The sequence below is a fragment of the Papio anubis genome, chromosome 2, assembly GCF_008728515.1.
Source record: "Papio anubis isolate 15944 chromosome 2, Panubis1.0, whole genome shotgun sequence".
In the NCBI taxonomy this organism is placed as follows: Eukaryota; Metazoa; Chordata; class Mammalia; order Primates; family Cercopithecidae; genus Papio; species Papio anubis.
Window position 1 is genome coordinate 192,037,197 of NC_044977.1, and position 14,350 is coordinate 192,051,546.

The 14,350-nt window shown below is 56.3% G+C and overlaps 1 protein-coding gene across 3 annotated transcripts in view; it reads left to right on the forward strand.

Annotated features, from left to right (window-relative positions):
- The first annotated feature begins 474 nt into the window (after nt 1-474).
- MELTF (melanotransferrin) overlaps nt 475-14,350 on the forward strand; it is a 28,801-nt gene continuing 14,925 nt past the window's right edge. For 2 of the 3 annotated variants that reach the window (XR_004182383.1, XM_031663926.1), the window contains exons 1-6: nt 475-3,252; nt 4,905-5,059; nt 6,055-6,154; nt 8,394-8,576; nt 9,742-9,898; nt 11,402-11,469. Coding sequence is in view for 2 of the 3 variants with exons in the window: in XM_031663926.1 (XP_031519786.1) it covers nt 3,204-3,252; nt 4,905-5,059; nt 6,055-6,154; nt 8,394-8,576; nt 9,742-9,898; nt 11,402-11,469 (712 nt within the window). In the remaining variant the exon portion in view is untranslated. Of the gene's footprint in view, nt 3,253-3,784; nt 4,623-4,904; nt 5,060-6,054; nt 6,155-8,393; nt 8,577-9,741; nt 9,899-11,401; nt 11,470-14,350 lie in introns of those variants that run through there. The other variant, XM_031663927.1, reaches the window with a different exon arrangement.

Sequence of the window (14,350 nt, forward strand, 5' to 3'; positions counted from 1 at the left end):
CTGACATCACACTACTGCAGGTGCTCACACCCAAACCAGTCAGCAAGAGCGTAACATCCTTTGACATCATCACACTACTGCAGGTGCTCACACCCAACCAGTTAGCAAGAGCGTAACATCCTCTGATATCACTACTGCAAGTGCTCACGCCCCAACCAGTCAGCAAGAGCTTAACATCCTCTGACATCATCACACTACTGCAGGTGCTCATACCCCAACCAGTCAGCAAGAGCGTAACATCCTCTGATATCATCACACTACTGCAGGTGCTCACACCCAACCAGTCAGCAAGAGCGTAACATCCTCTGATATCATCACACTACTGCAGGTGGTCACACCCAACCAGTCAGCAAGAGCGTGACATCCTCTGATATCATCCACACTGCAAGATTGCTCACACCCAACCAGTCGGCAAAGTGACGTCACCGAGCATCATCGCACTACTGCGGGTGCTCACCCAACCCAGTCCAGCAAGGCGTAACATCCTCTGATATCACTACTGCAGGTGCTCACACCCAACCAGTCAGCAAGAGTAACATCCTCTGACATCATCACACCACTGCAGGTGCTCACACCCCAACCAGTCAGCAAGAGTGTAACATCCTCTGATATCATCACACTACTGCAGGTGTTCACACCCAAACGAGTCAGCAAGAGCGTGACATCCTCTGACATCACACTACTGCAGGTGCTCACATCCCAACCAGTCAGCAAGAGCATGACATCCTCTGATATCACACTACTGCAGGTGCTCACACCCCAGCTTTCTCAGGGCACACTAGCCTCCCAAGTGTTCTCCAGAATGAAAACTATTTGGCTTGTTCTTAAAGACATTGTGGGCCATAGAAGTAACAAATAGAAATTATGATTTGTTGAAAAATATTTTTTTCCTAAGATTTTGGGTAAAGGAGTTCACCTTTTGCTGGCTTACTAGCCACTACCTGCTGACGGACCTCCTCAACCTCCTGTCAAAGGCCCCCTCTTTCTGAGGCTGCCTGTAGTGCATTCCCTCCATGTGATCTACTGTTCCTCAATTCCCTGACAAGCAAGCTCGATGCTTCTGGGCACTCTGAATCCTTGGAGAGCCAGAGCTGTGTCTTTGGCAAGAGTGAAGAAGAGCTCCTTGTGTTTCATACTATGGGGTAGGGCCAGGGAGTCAGGCAGAACTGCTTAGGCCCCAAAATCTTATCAAAGTGTTAGTGAAACAAGGTCCTTTAGTTTGTGTGCTCTCCCTCTAACCTCAATATGAGTCTAGAATGGGGACCAAACTAACCTCAGCTTCTGCTCCTCCAGAAGGCTGTTTGTGGCTTAAACTACTGGTTTATTACTCTCATTACATCACACCCATTTCTCTGGCACACTCAGGTATGTCTGGACCCCAGAAATGGCAGAATCCCGGCTCAAGCTGAGGCAGAGTTCCCCATTCCACAAAGGTGATACACGTTCAGCCAACCCTGGGCAAATGGGCCCCATGCAGAATCCCCGAGAACCCAGAGGCAGCAAGTTCACTGATGAGTCACAGGTGACTGACACCCAAGGGATAAGGGAAGAGCCTCATTGTGAAAGAGCTCAGCAATCTGCTTAGGTTATGGTCGTTCTCACTCCCTATCAGTGTCACTTGGAGTTTTGCCAAAGGAAGGACTTAGTCAATAAAGATGCTGCCAGGAACCTGGTGCCTCCTGGAATGTGCCAAATGAGCCTTTCTATCCTCATGGTCAGGAGGATGAGGCTTGTTAAGAACACTTCTGTTTATTCTACCTTCTTAGGACAACCCGTGAGCCCCTCTGGCAGGGCTGCCTGCTAGTCCATTCGGCACCTTTGTGCGAACTGGGAAGAAGGGACCCACCTGCAGGGGATGGAGAAACGGCTTCCACAGCGCCTGCGCTCTCCAGAGCAGACAGGAGAGGGGAGTGGGCGTGCCAGGGGCGTCCTGACCTACCTTTTACATACGGGGAACAAGCCCAGAGAGGGCAATGGACTTGCCCAAGGTCCGTAAGTCGTTGGTTTTTAAAAAGTGGAGCTGGAGTCTCCTGAAGCCCAGCCTATCTTCCTTCCCCGGATCCAGTGTGTGACAAGCAGTAGCTTCATGGCCCAACAGGAGGAGGGAGGGCTTCCTTCCCCAGGGCACAGAGCGAGCTCAAGGACAGACAGACTCACAGGGCTCTCCTCTCTCACTGTTTTACTTACCCGTGTCAGAGAGACAGACATCATTTCTGAGGACTCACGAGGGGCTGATGACACAGGTGAGGCCTAAATGGAGGCAGATGACTAACAACGTCTTCAGTTCGTTCCCCACATCCCCAGCCACATGGGGAGCGAAGCTGTTGCCTGCCCGGAACAGTGGTTCTCAACGTTTGCAGTGCCCCAAAATAAAAACAGATTGTGGGCCCCGGCCCCAGAGCTGTCGATTCAGTGTCGGAGGTGGGGCCTGAGCACTTGGATTTCCAGCAAGTTCCAGGGTGATGCTCACGTTGCTGGCCTAGGGACCACACTGAGAACCGCTGTCCTAGAAATATGGTCAACCCACCCTTTCCTCCCTCACCTTCTTCACTCTTCTTCCCCTTCTCTGCCTGTTTCTCCTTTTCTGCTTCCTCCAATTCCTCTCCGGTCCTCTTCTCACCTGCCACTGACTGGATGCCTGACCGAGTCACCTCCCGTCTCTAGGCCCGAGGAGAGGCCGTCGGCTAGGCCGAGATGCCGCCGGTAGCTGTTCGCTCGCCGGGCAGTGGGCCGGGGCTCCTCTGTATCCCTAGATCTCTGTGCAGGTGCGTTGGGAGGGAGCTGCTGCGGGAATGAGATGACCTCCCGGCTACCTCCAGCCCCGACCCTGGCATTCTGACCTCTTCTTCCTGCCACACCTGAGCTTTTCTCTCTCCAGTTAGACGTGGTGTTTGGAGTCTTTTAGGACAAGAGGAGGGGAGCATCCCTGGGATGCAGGCGAAGAGGCCGGAACCGCTGTGCCCGGGCCCGAGCGTCAGGCCGCGCTCCAGCAGGGGGCGCGCCGGGGCAGCCCAGGTGTGCGGTCCGGGCCCGGCGGGGGGCGACCTGCGCCCCAGGGGCGTGGATTCCGCCCGGGAACTCCCGGCCGCACTTAAGGAGCTCGGGCCCGCGTGAGGAGGCAGCGGGGAGGAAGCCCGGCGGCTGCTGACTCCCTCGGACCTGGACCCAGCCCCAGCCCGGCCCCAGCCAGCCCCGACGGCGCCATGCGGGGCCCGAGCCGGGCCCTGTGGCTGCTCCTGGCTCTGCGCACCGGTGAGGCCCCGCCGTGAGCGCCGAAGGCGGGCGGGTCCTGGGCCTGGAAATGTGCCTGAGCCCGCGGCTCTGGGGGAGTGAGGAGGCGACGCAGGGGCTCGGGGTGGAGTGAGGACGGCGGAGGGAACTCGCAGCGAAGCGCAGACGGGGATGTCTGGAAGGCTTCTTGGAGGAGGCGGCCTTGAGCCGGGCCTTGAAAACGTCCGGCGCTCCAGGGGAAAGCGCGGGCCGAGGCGTGGCGGGGAGGCCGCGGATGTGGAGAGGAGCTCCCCGAGGGCGGCCCCTCCTGACGGGCGCGGGAACTCAGGACGACTGTGGGGGCCAGAGCGGCTCTTTGCCCCGACCCCGCGGGAGAAGACTCAGAGGGACTGACCCGGAGGGGTGCGGGGTCCGCCCGAGGGGGCCTTGCACATGCAGGACGGAGGTGGGGGCGGAGGCTGGGTCCCCTCGAGTCGGGCCCGGGATGGTGGGACGGGAGGCGGGACCTCGGGGAGCGGCTCGCGGGGGTCGCAGGCGGCCACTGCCGGGGGGATGGAGCTCGCGGCACCGCTGTGGCCGCAGGCGACGCACTCATCGATGCAAACAGTGAAGCCACGACCACCCGCCGTCTGAACTTTGCCGTTTCCCGCCCGGGAGCTTGGAGCGCTGCGGAGGGGAGGCCAATTCGACTTTCCAGGGCGCCGCCGGGAGTGGGGAGGGGAGGGCCGTGCAGGAAGCTGCAGTCTCGGCCCTCGGACTGGTGGGGCTGCCACAGGAGGGTGACCTGGTTGCAAGGGAGGTCATGCGTTTCCCTCCAGCACAGGCCTCTGGCAGTGCTTGGCTGGGGCAGGGTGATTGGCAGAGGAGCTAAGGCCTGAAAGTCTTCAACCCCAAGGGGCTCCAGCACCCCTTCCTCTGGGGCCCTAGCCTGGAGGTCTCGGGGACCCTGACCCTGACCCGGTCAGATCCTGAGGCATAAGCAGAGGTCCCCTGAGGATCTGTGTGTCTTGGGCTCTCTGTGTGCGTTTCCTTTCAACACAGAAGGTGGGGCTTTTTATCTGCTTTATCGGAAGATGAAGACCCACCCTGATGGGTCCTCAGCCTCCCCTCTGTGCCTGCTGCCTTCCCTTGGCAGGGCCTGGCACTGTGCCCACCGAGGGTGGGTTTGCAGCCAGCGTAATCGCAGACACTCCCCGAGGGTGCAGGGCTCCCGGAGGGCAGTCCACCCACAGCCCCCTCACCTCACTCTCCTGTCACAGTTCATAAGAAAGGCCCAGGGACACTGCTGGGTGAGGGAACCCACACGAGCTCGCTCTTTGGGAGGCCTGGAGAAGGGAAGGAGCTTCCACTTCCAGGGCCTGCCGAGACTCCCTAGCCAGTGCTCCCATCAGGTAGGGGTAGCTGAGAAGCGACCTGTAGACCTTCCCACACCTCTGTAAAGGGCCGGGTTCTGGGCCATTCCATTTGCCAGCAGCCGTGTCCCTGGTCAGAGAGGCCCTGAGCACAGGAATACCAGCCCTTCCCCTGTCTCTGTGCCTGTGGGAGGGCAGGGCGGCCGTAGAGGACTGGCTCTCCAGGTGGATGGGCTCACACAGAACTGCTGGAGCCCCCTCCATGGTGGGCCGGGACTGGGCTTGGTGGGGGAGCTGGGCCTCACAGTTCCCTGCCCGCAGTGCTCGGTGGCATGGAGGTGCGGTGGTGCGTCACCTCAGACCCGGAGCAGCAGAAGTGCAGCAACATGAGCAAGGCCTTCCGGGAAGCGGGCATCCAGCCCTCCCTCCTCTGCGTCCAGGGCACCTCGCCTGACCACTGCATCCAGCTCATCGCGGTGAGTCCTCTCCGTTCCGCCCTGCCGGAAAACAGGGCTCTGACTCAGGAGGGAGCACACAATAGCCTCATTCAGCCGGAATGGAGCCGACCCTGCCCTGCCGGGCCCAGCCGATAGGATCTCCCGAGTCTCCCTGGCAATGAGGCCAACTCGCCTCCTGCGGGGCCCAGGCCAGGAGGTGGGAGCCTCAGGAGGACCCACTGCTCAGAGGGGCGCCAGCAAGGAAAGGCACCTGAGAGGCTTCCCTTCCACAAGGCCCCTGCCAGGGGGCCCAGATGGTGGTGACCCCTCAGTGGCCGCAGGTGGCTGCTTGCTCATTTTGCTATGGGGCTTTCCAGAATGGGGCTTGTGTGGTTTCTGGGAAGGAGGAGCGGGGGCTGGACTCCCAGGTGGGTGAGTATGGGGTAGGAAGGCAGGTCTGCTGAGACCGGCTGAATGACACTGACAGTCCTCAGAGGCACCATGAAGGAGTGGCGTCCCTCCCGGGTGGGCGCAGAGAGAGCTGGCTTTTCATTCCAGCTCTGCCCCCAGTATGCCCCCAAGACCTCATCCAATCATAGGCCCACAGTGGGGCCAAGGCTGTGGGTCAGGCTCCATGTGAGGGCAGAAACCGCAAGCACAGACCGTCTTAGAGAAAAAAAGCTGGAAAACCTAGGGTGGCAGTAGAGGCACAGGGTGGAGGGACAGAAAGCGAGGGAGACTCACTTTTCACTGCCTGCCGTTTTCTACTATCTGATTTTTTTACTAGGATATCTGAGTCCTGCAAAACTAATGATTAGTATTTTTTTAAATAACATTATTAGGAAAACAAGGTGAATCCTTGGCCTGGGAAAGGGGGAGAGCCCTGAGCCCTGGTTGGACTCCAGGGCCAGATAAGAACAGCACAGCCCTCCGGGCCTTGGGGTGGGGCCCCAGGCCATCTGGTTGGTGTCCCAGGTTCTTTGCTGAACAGGCCAGGCTTGGGCCAGGCTTGGCTGAGCCACGTTTCCTTGCAGGCCCAGGAGGCTGACGCCATCACTCTGGATGGAGGAGCCATCTATGAGGCGGGAAAGGAGCATGGCCTGAAGCCCGTGGTGGGCGAAGTGTATGATCAAGGTAGGAGGGTGCAGTGGGAGGAGAGAGGATGGGCTGTGCTCCCCAGGCTGCCCTTGCTGGGCCTGGTCTGAGCTGACCATCAGCCCTGTCCACAGAGCAGTCCTGGAGTCCCAGCCAGACGAACGCCCTAAGTCTCTCTGAAATTCCCCAGGGGCAAGAGCTCGGGACACAGAGAGCTGCCCCAAGTCTGCTCTTCCCCACAGGGAGCCCTGCAGCCCCCTAGCCTGTGCCCACTCAGTTCTTACTGCAGGCTGCCCCGGGCGTGGTGCGGTGCCGGGCGTGGTGCTGCCCGGGGCCTGGTGCGGTGCCGGGCGTGGTGCTGTGTGTGTAACTGCCTGGGGTGAGCAAGGTGTCCTTCATGCCGAGCCACCTGCACACTCAGGGCCTCCCTGTCAGAAGCTTGGCTCTGGGTAGGGAGGTGCTGCCTGGCAGCCGCACAGCTCAACAGACCCAGCGCTTCCCCTTCCCATGACTTCTGTGACCTTGGCCAACCGCCACTTCCCGGACTGTAAAATGGGGAGAGTAACACCTGCACTGTCACCCAGACTAAATGAGCCAGGCCGTGTGTCCACCTGATGTGGTACGTGCTGGAAAGCGTGAGTTCCTTTGCCCAGTGCCCGCATCACACACGGGACCTGCCTCCAGCTCAGCCTGCTCCTGCGTCTCCCCCGCCACCTCTGCTTGGCCGGCGCCTGGCCTCCATCACAGTCCAGCGCAACTGTCACCTCCTCCAAGGTGCTCCCTGAGCCCCTCCCTCCCTGGAGCGGGGCCTCTTGCCTGCACCCCCACGGCCTCTGCAAGCCTCTGCCTGCTCAGTCTCGTTAGTCCCCAGAGGAGGGTCCAGTCTTCCCCTGTGTCTATCCTCTGGAACTCCACACAGCGTCTCGCTTGCAGAAAGCACTGGCCGGTTCCTTGTTGAATTAATGACCATCCAATGACACACAGCACAGTCCAACCCTGCACACCCATCAGCCAGAACTAGCTCTGCTCCCAGGCCCCGCACCTCTTCCTCTTTAATTAACTCCATACCTCTGCTAAGCACCTGCCACCCGCTGGTCTGAGCATGGAGCAGTAAACAAAGAGACCTTCCTGCCCTCACAGAGCAGAGTAAACACACAACTCTACAGTGACACGTGTGGGGGTGCTGTGAGGAAAAGGAACAAACACACACAACTCTACAGTGACACATGTGGGGGTGCCGTGAGGAAAAGGAAAGGGCAGGACAGAGCAAACGAGGGTTGCGGAGAAACCCACTGAAATAGAGCAGGCAGGACGGTGCTCTGCGGAGGCGACGGGCAAGCTGAGCCCCGCAACGATCTCAGGCGGTCCAGGGAATGGGAAAGAAACAAGGTGGGTGAGTCAGAGGATGGCACCAGATGAAGCTACTTAGGTTGGTGGGGGCAGACCCTGGTGGGCAAGAAGGAACACTGACTTTATGTTCTAGAACCCAACTTCATTCTGATATGGCCTCCCATACCACCCGGCAGTTTGTGCGTGTGTGTATGCCTGTGTGTGTGCGCTCGTGCAATGGGAGACCCTCTGGTCATCAGTCCCCATAGCTACGTCATCTGTGTTTTGCCTGAACTGCCCCTTGGAGCCACCTTGGCGCAGGGGAACATTTCACAAGGCTGCAGAGCCCTGGCCCACCACACGCACCCTGCAGCCTTGAGGGTCGTGAGTGACTTGGGACCACGTTGCTAGGTCTCTCTGTCTCTCTGTCTCTGCCTCGTCTCACTCTCCTCCAACCCCCTCAGCACCAGGAAATCGCCTCTCCTCATCTGGGGAAGCCTCTCGCCTGCTCCCCTGCTCGTCCCAGCCACCCTTCTTCCCATGGCCCTGATACTGTTCCCTCAAACCCTCCAAGTTCTCCTAGGGGCCTAGGCTTTTGGAAAGCAAGGACTTGCTGGCTTCTTCTGCTTTCTGTCCAGCTAAATAACTCCCCTGATGTGAGCAAATGTGAACCAGCTAAGCACCAGCTGCTTAGGAAGAGGGGGAACTCAGTGAATACATCAGTATCTCAGGATCGTATCTACCTCAAGAGGCTAGAGGGCAGGGTCTCGTAGTACATGTGGATTAAGCCCACTTGCTGTCTTGGTAACGAGAATGCTATGCACACATCCATGATGTACAGCCATGCTCCGTGCACACACCTCTCCCACAGCCGGCCCCGGCAGGGTGCTGGTGCAGCCTCCCTTGAGGCCTCTCCCTGCTGCCCTCACCCGCTCCCCTCCCCTCCTAGAGGTTGGCACCTCCTATTACGCCGTGGCTGTGGTCAAGAGGAGCTCCCAAGTGACCATCAACACCCTGAAAGGCGTGAAGTCCTGCCACACGGGCATCAATCGCACAGTGGGCTGGAACGTGCCCGTGGGCTACCTGGTGGAGAGCGGCCGCCTCTCGGTGATGGGCTGCGATGTACCCAAAGGTGAGGGCTTTGGGCTGGGCAGGAGGGTCCCCAGGCCTCCCGCTCCTTTCCTTGGGATGCTTTCCTTTCCATGCTGGTCCCTTCACTGGGCAGCCTCCCTCCAGCCTCACCGCCATTCTTCATCCCTGGAAGGCGCAGCAACCTCCTCCGCGCCTGCCCGCACCGTCCACTCTGCCGCCGGCCCTGCGCGCCGCCACGTGACTTCCTGCTTGCTTGGCCCCTGTGGACACCATTCTTGCTCACCCCTCACGGTGCCCCACATGACGGTCAGGCCCAGGCCCAGCCCATGAGTGGGAGGCAGTGAATCCCCCAGGAGTGCTTCCCACGCTGTCTAGAAATGTGTCCTCAGCTTTACAGGACCAGAAATGCTGTTTTTTCAGGATCCAAACAAGGTGTTGACTTGCACCCAGAAAGCCCCCAAGTGGCTCATCAGCCCAACCAGCCGTGTAAACCCACGAGAGCCTGGAAGCCGCACCCTCCCAGCTGGTGGCCAGGCGTGGGTGGCTCGCCAGGAACTTGGCATATTTATTACACACCTACTCCTCTGGGAGGTCACAGAAAGAAGACCAGGAAGGGGGCTTACTCTGGAAAAGCTCAGTCTGGCTGGTGATGAGTGTGGCCCGATGGGCTTGGGTGCCGGCAGCAGGGCCTTCTCGTGTGGCACAGGATAAATATTTGTGAGTTTTGGTGCCAGCCGGGCCTGAAGAACCATGCAGGGCAGCAGACCCTGACCTCGTCCCCCACGAGGCCAGCCGCCGGGCGTTTGCCTCCCTCCCTGTGCTGTGAGAAGCGTCTGTCTTTATTTCCCCTCTGTCATCAGTCACACCTCGCTGAGTTGGAAATGAAAGCCACGATGAGAAGAGCATCTAGTTGATGCTTAGTTATCCTGTGTGGTCATTTAGGAGGAAACTTGTAGTTCCCCCGAACCACTTTTAAATGACAGTCGCTCCCCAGTGCTCACTGCTCCCTTGGGGGACCCGGTTTGGGGTCACGGATCGGGTCCGGGGTCCGGCTCCCCAGTTTTGCTCAGACTGAAGCTGGAAGGTGGAACCGTTCTCAGCAGAGTCCAGATGAGACCCTGCAGGGCCCGGCCCCCCGCTGACCCTGGGGTTTTAACTTGGCTCTGAAGAAAGTTCTGAGTGGCCTCTCTGCCTCCTTCCCACAGCTGTCAGCGACTATTTTGGGGGCAGCTGCGTCCCGGGGGCAGGAGACACCCGTTACTCTGAGTCCCTCTGTCGCCTCTGCAGGGGTGACAGCTCTGGGGAAGGGGTGTGTGACAAGAGCCCCCTGGAGAGATACTACGACTACAGCGGGGCCTTCCGGTGAGCGGAGCGGGGGCAGGGAGGGCCGGGCGGGGAGGAGCTGAGTCGTGCGGGCGGGCGGAGGCGCTACAGCCACGGATGCTGGGGAAAAGCACCTTTGCCCAGAGAGGCCGTGGAGGGGAAGTGGCGGTGTTGGCTGCCTCTCATCAAAGCGCGCTTTATATAGTTCTGTGCCCTGGTTAGTTTAAAAACATCCAACCGGCATATGCCAAACTGGATTTGCTCATAAAATCAACATGTTTGGTATATTTAGTGAGGTGAGGGCTCGGAGAGAAGAAAATGGAAAAAACAGCCTTTTGACCACTCCCGTGTCCCCGTTCTCAGACCAGCAGGGACAGGGGGTTGGGGGACTGTGGCTTGACACTTGGGGCCGGCCTGTCTCTGCTGCTGGTTGGGGCTGGCACCTTGGGTAATCCTTCCGTGGATACAAGAGAGTCTCTAACAGTTCGTGGTCCAATTCCGTCTGCCTGCAGAGGAGGAAATGTGCCGAGCAGGACTGGAAAGGAAGCTTCTAGGGCTCCTCTAGCTGCCCCACGTTTCCACCTGGAGCGGGGAAGCCTGCTGGTGTCCCACGCTCCAGATGTGAGATCTGAGTGGATGCAGTTTTTGGCATAGAGAGAGGAAACAGTACTCAGCCCCTCTGAGCGGCAGAGCCTTGCCCCTCCCCTGCCCCGCGTCCTTGGCCTCGCACGCATTCTCTCTGACTCTCCTGGAGCCTCAGAGCCCTCTCCTGATGTCGTCCTCCCCGACCTGCTCTAATCCCTGCGTGTTTTCTGCCTGTGGGGACCTAAGCAGGCTCTTTGCCCAGCAGGTCTCACCTGCCTCCAACACTAGGCAGTGACATCAACAGAACATGTACAAGTCAATGGTCCCTCCCACTCAGGATCCTGCGGCATGGCATGAAAAGGCCTTCTAGTCCAATCCCCTGCCTCAGGGTAGAATGCTTTTCAAAACACCCTGAAAATTAGCCCAACATGGTGGCACACACCTGCCCTCCCAGCTACTTTGGAGGCAGAGGCAGGATGATCACTTGAGCCCAAGAGGTCAAAGCTGCCATGAGCTATGATTGTGCCAGTGCACCCCAGCCTGGGCGACACGGCGAGACCTTATCTCTGAAAACAAAATAACCAAAACCAACACCCTGAGAGTCAAGGCTGCTGGTATTATAACAGCAGCTGCCCTGGGAGTGCCTGCTCCCTACAGGCCTGAGCCAGGCTGGAGAGGGTCTGTACTGGGTTATAAAGAGCCTCTCATCCTCAGAGCAGCCCGATGGAGCTGCTTTCCCGCCCCCACTTTACAGGTGATAGGGACTAGGAAGGGGCCACAACTCAGCAAAGCCGCAAAGCCACACAGCCAACCAGCCAGGGAGCTGGAACCCAGACCACATGACTGGAAAGCCCATGCCGATCATAGCCACCCCTACAGCCCGAGCCAGGCCTCCAGAGGTGGAAGATGGGCAGGGGCCAGGGGCTCAGCCCATCCAGACCCACAGCTTCTCCACAGGTGCCTGGCGGAAGGGGCAGGGGACGTGGCCTTTGTGAAGCACAGCACGGTACTGGAGAACACGGATGGTGAGTGGGGGCGGGGCACGGGCCCAGAAAAGCAGCCTGCCAGCCCAGGCCGGCCTGAGGCAGGGCACCTAGATGGCAGAGTTGGGATCAAACGCCCTAGTTCAGTGCTGCTCTGAGTCTCTGGATGACCTTGGATAAGTCCCATAGTCTCTGAGCCTCAGCACTCCCAGCTGCAAAAGAGCAGAGGCAGGTGTCACCGGGGGAGTGCCCACTGCTCACAGGGCAGGAGAAGGGGGCCAGCGAGCAGCTCTGCTCTGCTCTGATCTGAATATGGCATTGGGTTCTGGTTCCACCTGAAGATGGGGGTCTGATTTTTTAAAGAATTTGCAAACCTCTCCACTGGATCTCACCTACCAGCCCTTCCTGGCATTTTTCTCCTCTTGCCTGGAGAATCTGTCCCTCATCCCTAGGTAGGTTTAAAATATAGGTTGGTGTTGAGGTGGGGCACGCTGGCTCATGTCTGTAATCCCAGCACTTTGGGAGGCCGAGGTGGGCAGATCACGAGGTCAGGAGATCAAGACCATCCTGGCCAACATGGTGAAATCCTGTCTCTACTAAAATACAAAAACCTAACTGGGCATGGTGGTGGTTGCTTGTAATCCCAGCTACTCGGGAGGCTGAGGCAGGGGAATTGCTTGAACCCGGTAGGCGGAGCTTGCAGTGTGCTGAGATCGTGCCATTGCACTCCAGCCTGGTGACAGAGCGAGACTCCGTCTAAAAAAATAAAAAACAGAAAAAGATTGATGTTATATATTAAGCCATCATGTCACTTAAGTTTTTTAATCTTGAAAGAACTGAGCTTTGGAAAAGTTACAAGAATAACTCAAAGAGCTGCCTTCTCTTCTTCACCCAAATTCTAACTGTTCAGCATTTTTCCACATTTGATTTGTGTGTGTGTGTGTTCTGACCCATTTGAGAGTATATTTGCCTATGTCATACCCCTTAAATACTTTACTATGTATCTCCTAAGGCAAGGAGATGTGTACCTAGCCACAGTAATCAAAATCAGGAAATGCAACTTTGATCCAATCCTGTTATCCAATCTATAATCAATATTGCAGATTCACTCACCGTCCCAATTCTGTCCTTCATACCCATTTTTTTCAGACCAGGACTGAATCTTTTACCACGTTTGGGGTTTAGTTGTTAGATCTCTTTAGTTTCCTTTATCTTGGAACAGTTTCTCAGTCTTTGTTTTTTATGACATTGGCATTTTGAAGCATCAGGCCAGTTATTTTATAGAATGTCCCTCAATTTAGATTTGCCTGAAGATTGTTTCTTTTTTTAAACTGAGATAAAATTTACATGCAGCAAAATTTGTTCTTTTTGAAGTATAGTTCTATGAGTTTTGCCAAATACATACAGTTGTATAACCACCACCAGAATCGAGATCTGGATGGGGCAGATGCTTCAGCCCAGGAGTTCCTCAGGGCCTGCTGGTTATCCCCCTGCACCTGCCAGCAAGGAGCAAACACACTGTTCTGTCTGCAGTTTGGCCTCTCCCAGGACGTCTGATGATTGGGTTTTTTTTTAAGTCATTATCATTCTTTACTGTTATCAATCGTTGCCTTTTAAATCAGAAAGTCCATCATGAAGGCAAACATGGACCAGATCCAGGAAGGAGGAAAACAAGTGGCCTGCACACGAGGAAGCGTGTAGGATGATGCGCTCTCGTGCTGGGCAAGCCTGGAAAGGGGCTCCTGTTCACAGGCCCCAAGACGAGTCCGACAAAGGAGAATTTGGAAAATGGGCAAAGAGCAGGGATATGTTGGGTTAAAAATCAGCTTTTTCAGACTTGGGTTTTTTGTTTTTGTTTTTGTTTTGAGATGGGGTCTCACCATGTTGCTCAGGTTGGTCTCAAACCCCCAGCCTCAATTGATCCTCGCATCCCAGCCTCCTGAGTAGCTGGGATTACAGGCATGCACCTGGCAGCTTTTTCAAAGTTTTGACGGTAATCTAAGGCAATCTAAGGCAGTAATTTTTTTAAGTGACTTGATACAAAAAGATTGGTAAGAGCAAAAGGGTAGAAGTGGCATAAATGTCTAAAGCAGGGAAGTGACAGGACTTTCATTGTTCTTGGCTTTGAGAAGTGGAAGTGGCTGATGGAAGTACCTGAATGATGCATTTATCTGTGGGAAGGCAAAGGATGCCCCAGAGCTCTAACCAAAGGCTTTGCAGCAGCCTAAAAACAGAGAAAAGTTGGGAAGTGGAGGGGGGAGAACTGCACTGAGTCATTGAGAGTGCTGTCAAGTACCATGTGGCCATTAAAAATGACCTTTACGGAGTTTTCCAAACTGTTACTCTGGTGTGGGTTTTTTGGTTTTGTTTTAAAATAGCTTTGCAATGAAAACTTTCGTGACCATACAAATTATCTTTTCTCTTCCTATTTCCTTGTAGAGGTTTTTTCCCTCCTTGTCTTAAAGTCATAAAAATATTGTTCTGTGGGACCATCTGTGGTTTAATTATAGTCCTTAATATTCATCTTCTCAGTATCCCTAGTTGGTGTTAATAGTTACTCTTGCAAATTTTCTTTTCTATTGAGAAACAAATGAATTTATGGAAAGTTTCCAATACTGTGGAAAAATACTTTGCCAAGTAGGATGCAAAATTGCCTGTCAACTATGTCCTTAGCCAGGTTAAAAGTGGTCAAAAGGGGGCTGGGCACGGTGGCTCACACCTGTAATCCCAGCACTTTGGGAGGCCGAGGCTGGCGGATCACGAGGTCAGGAGTTTGAGACCAGCCTGGCCAACATGGTGAAACCCCGTCTCTACTAAAAATACAAAAATTAGCCGGGCGAGGTGGCGGTGCCTGTGGTCCCAGCTACTCGGGAGGCTGAGGCAGAAGAATCACTTGAACCCGGCAGGCAGAGCTTGCAGTGAG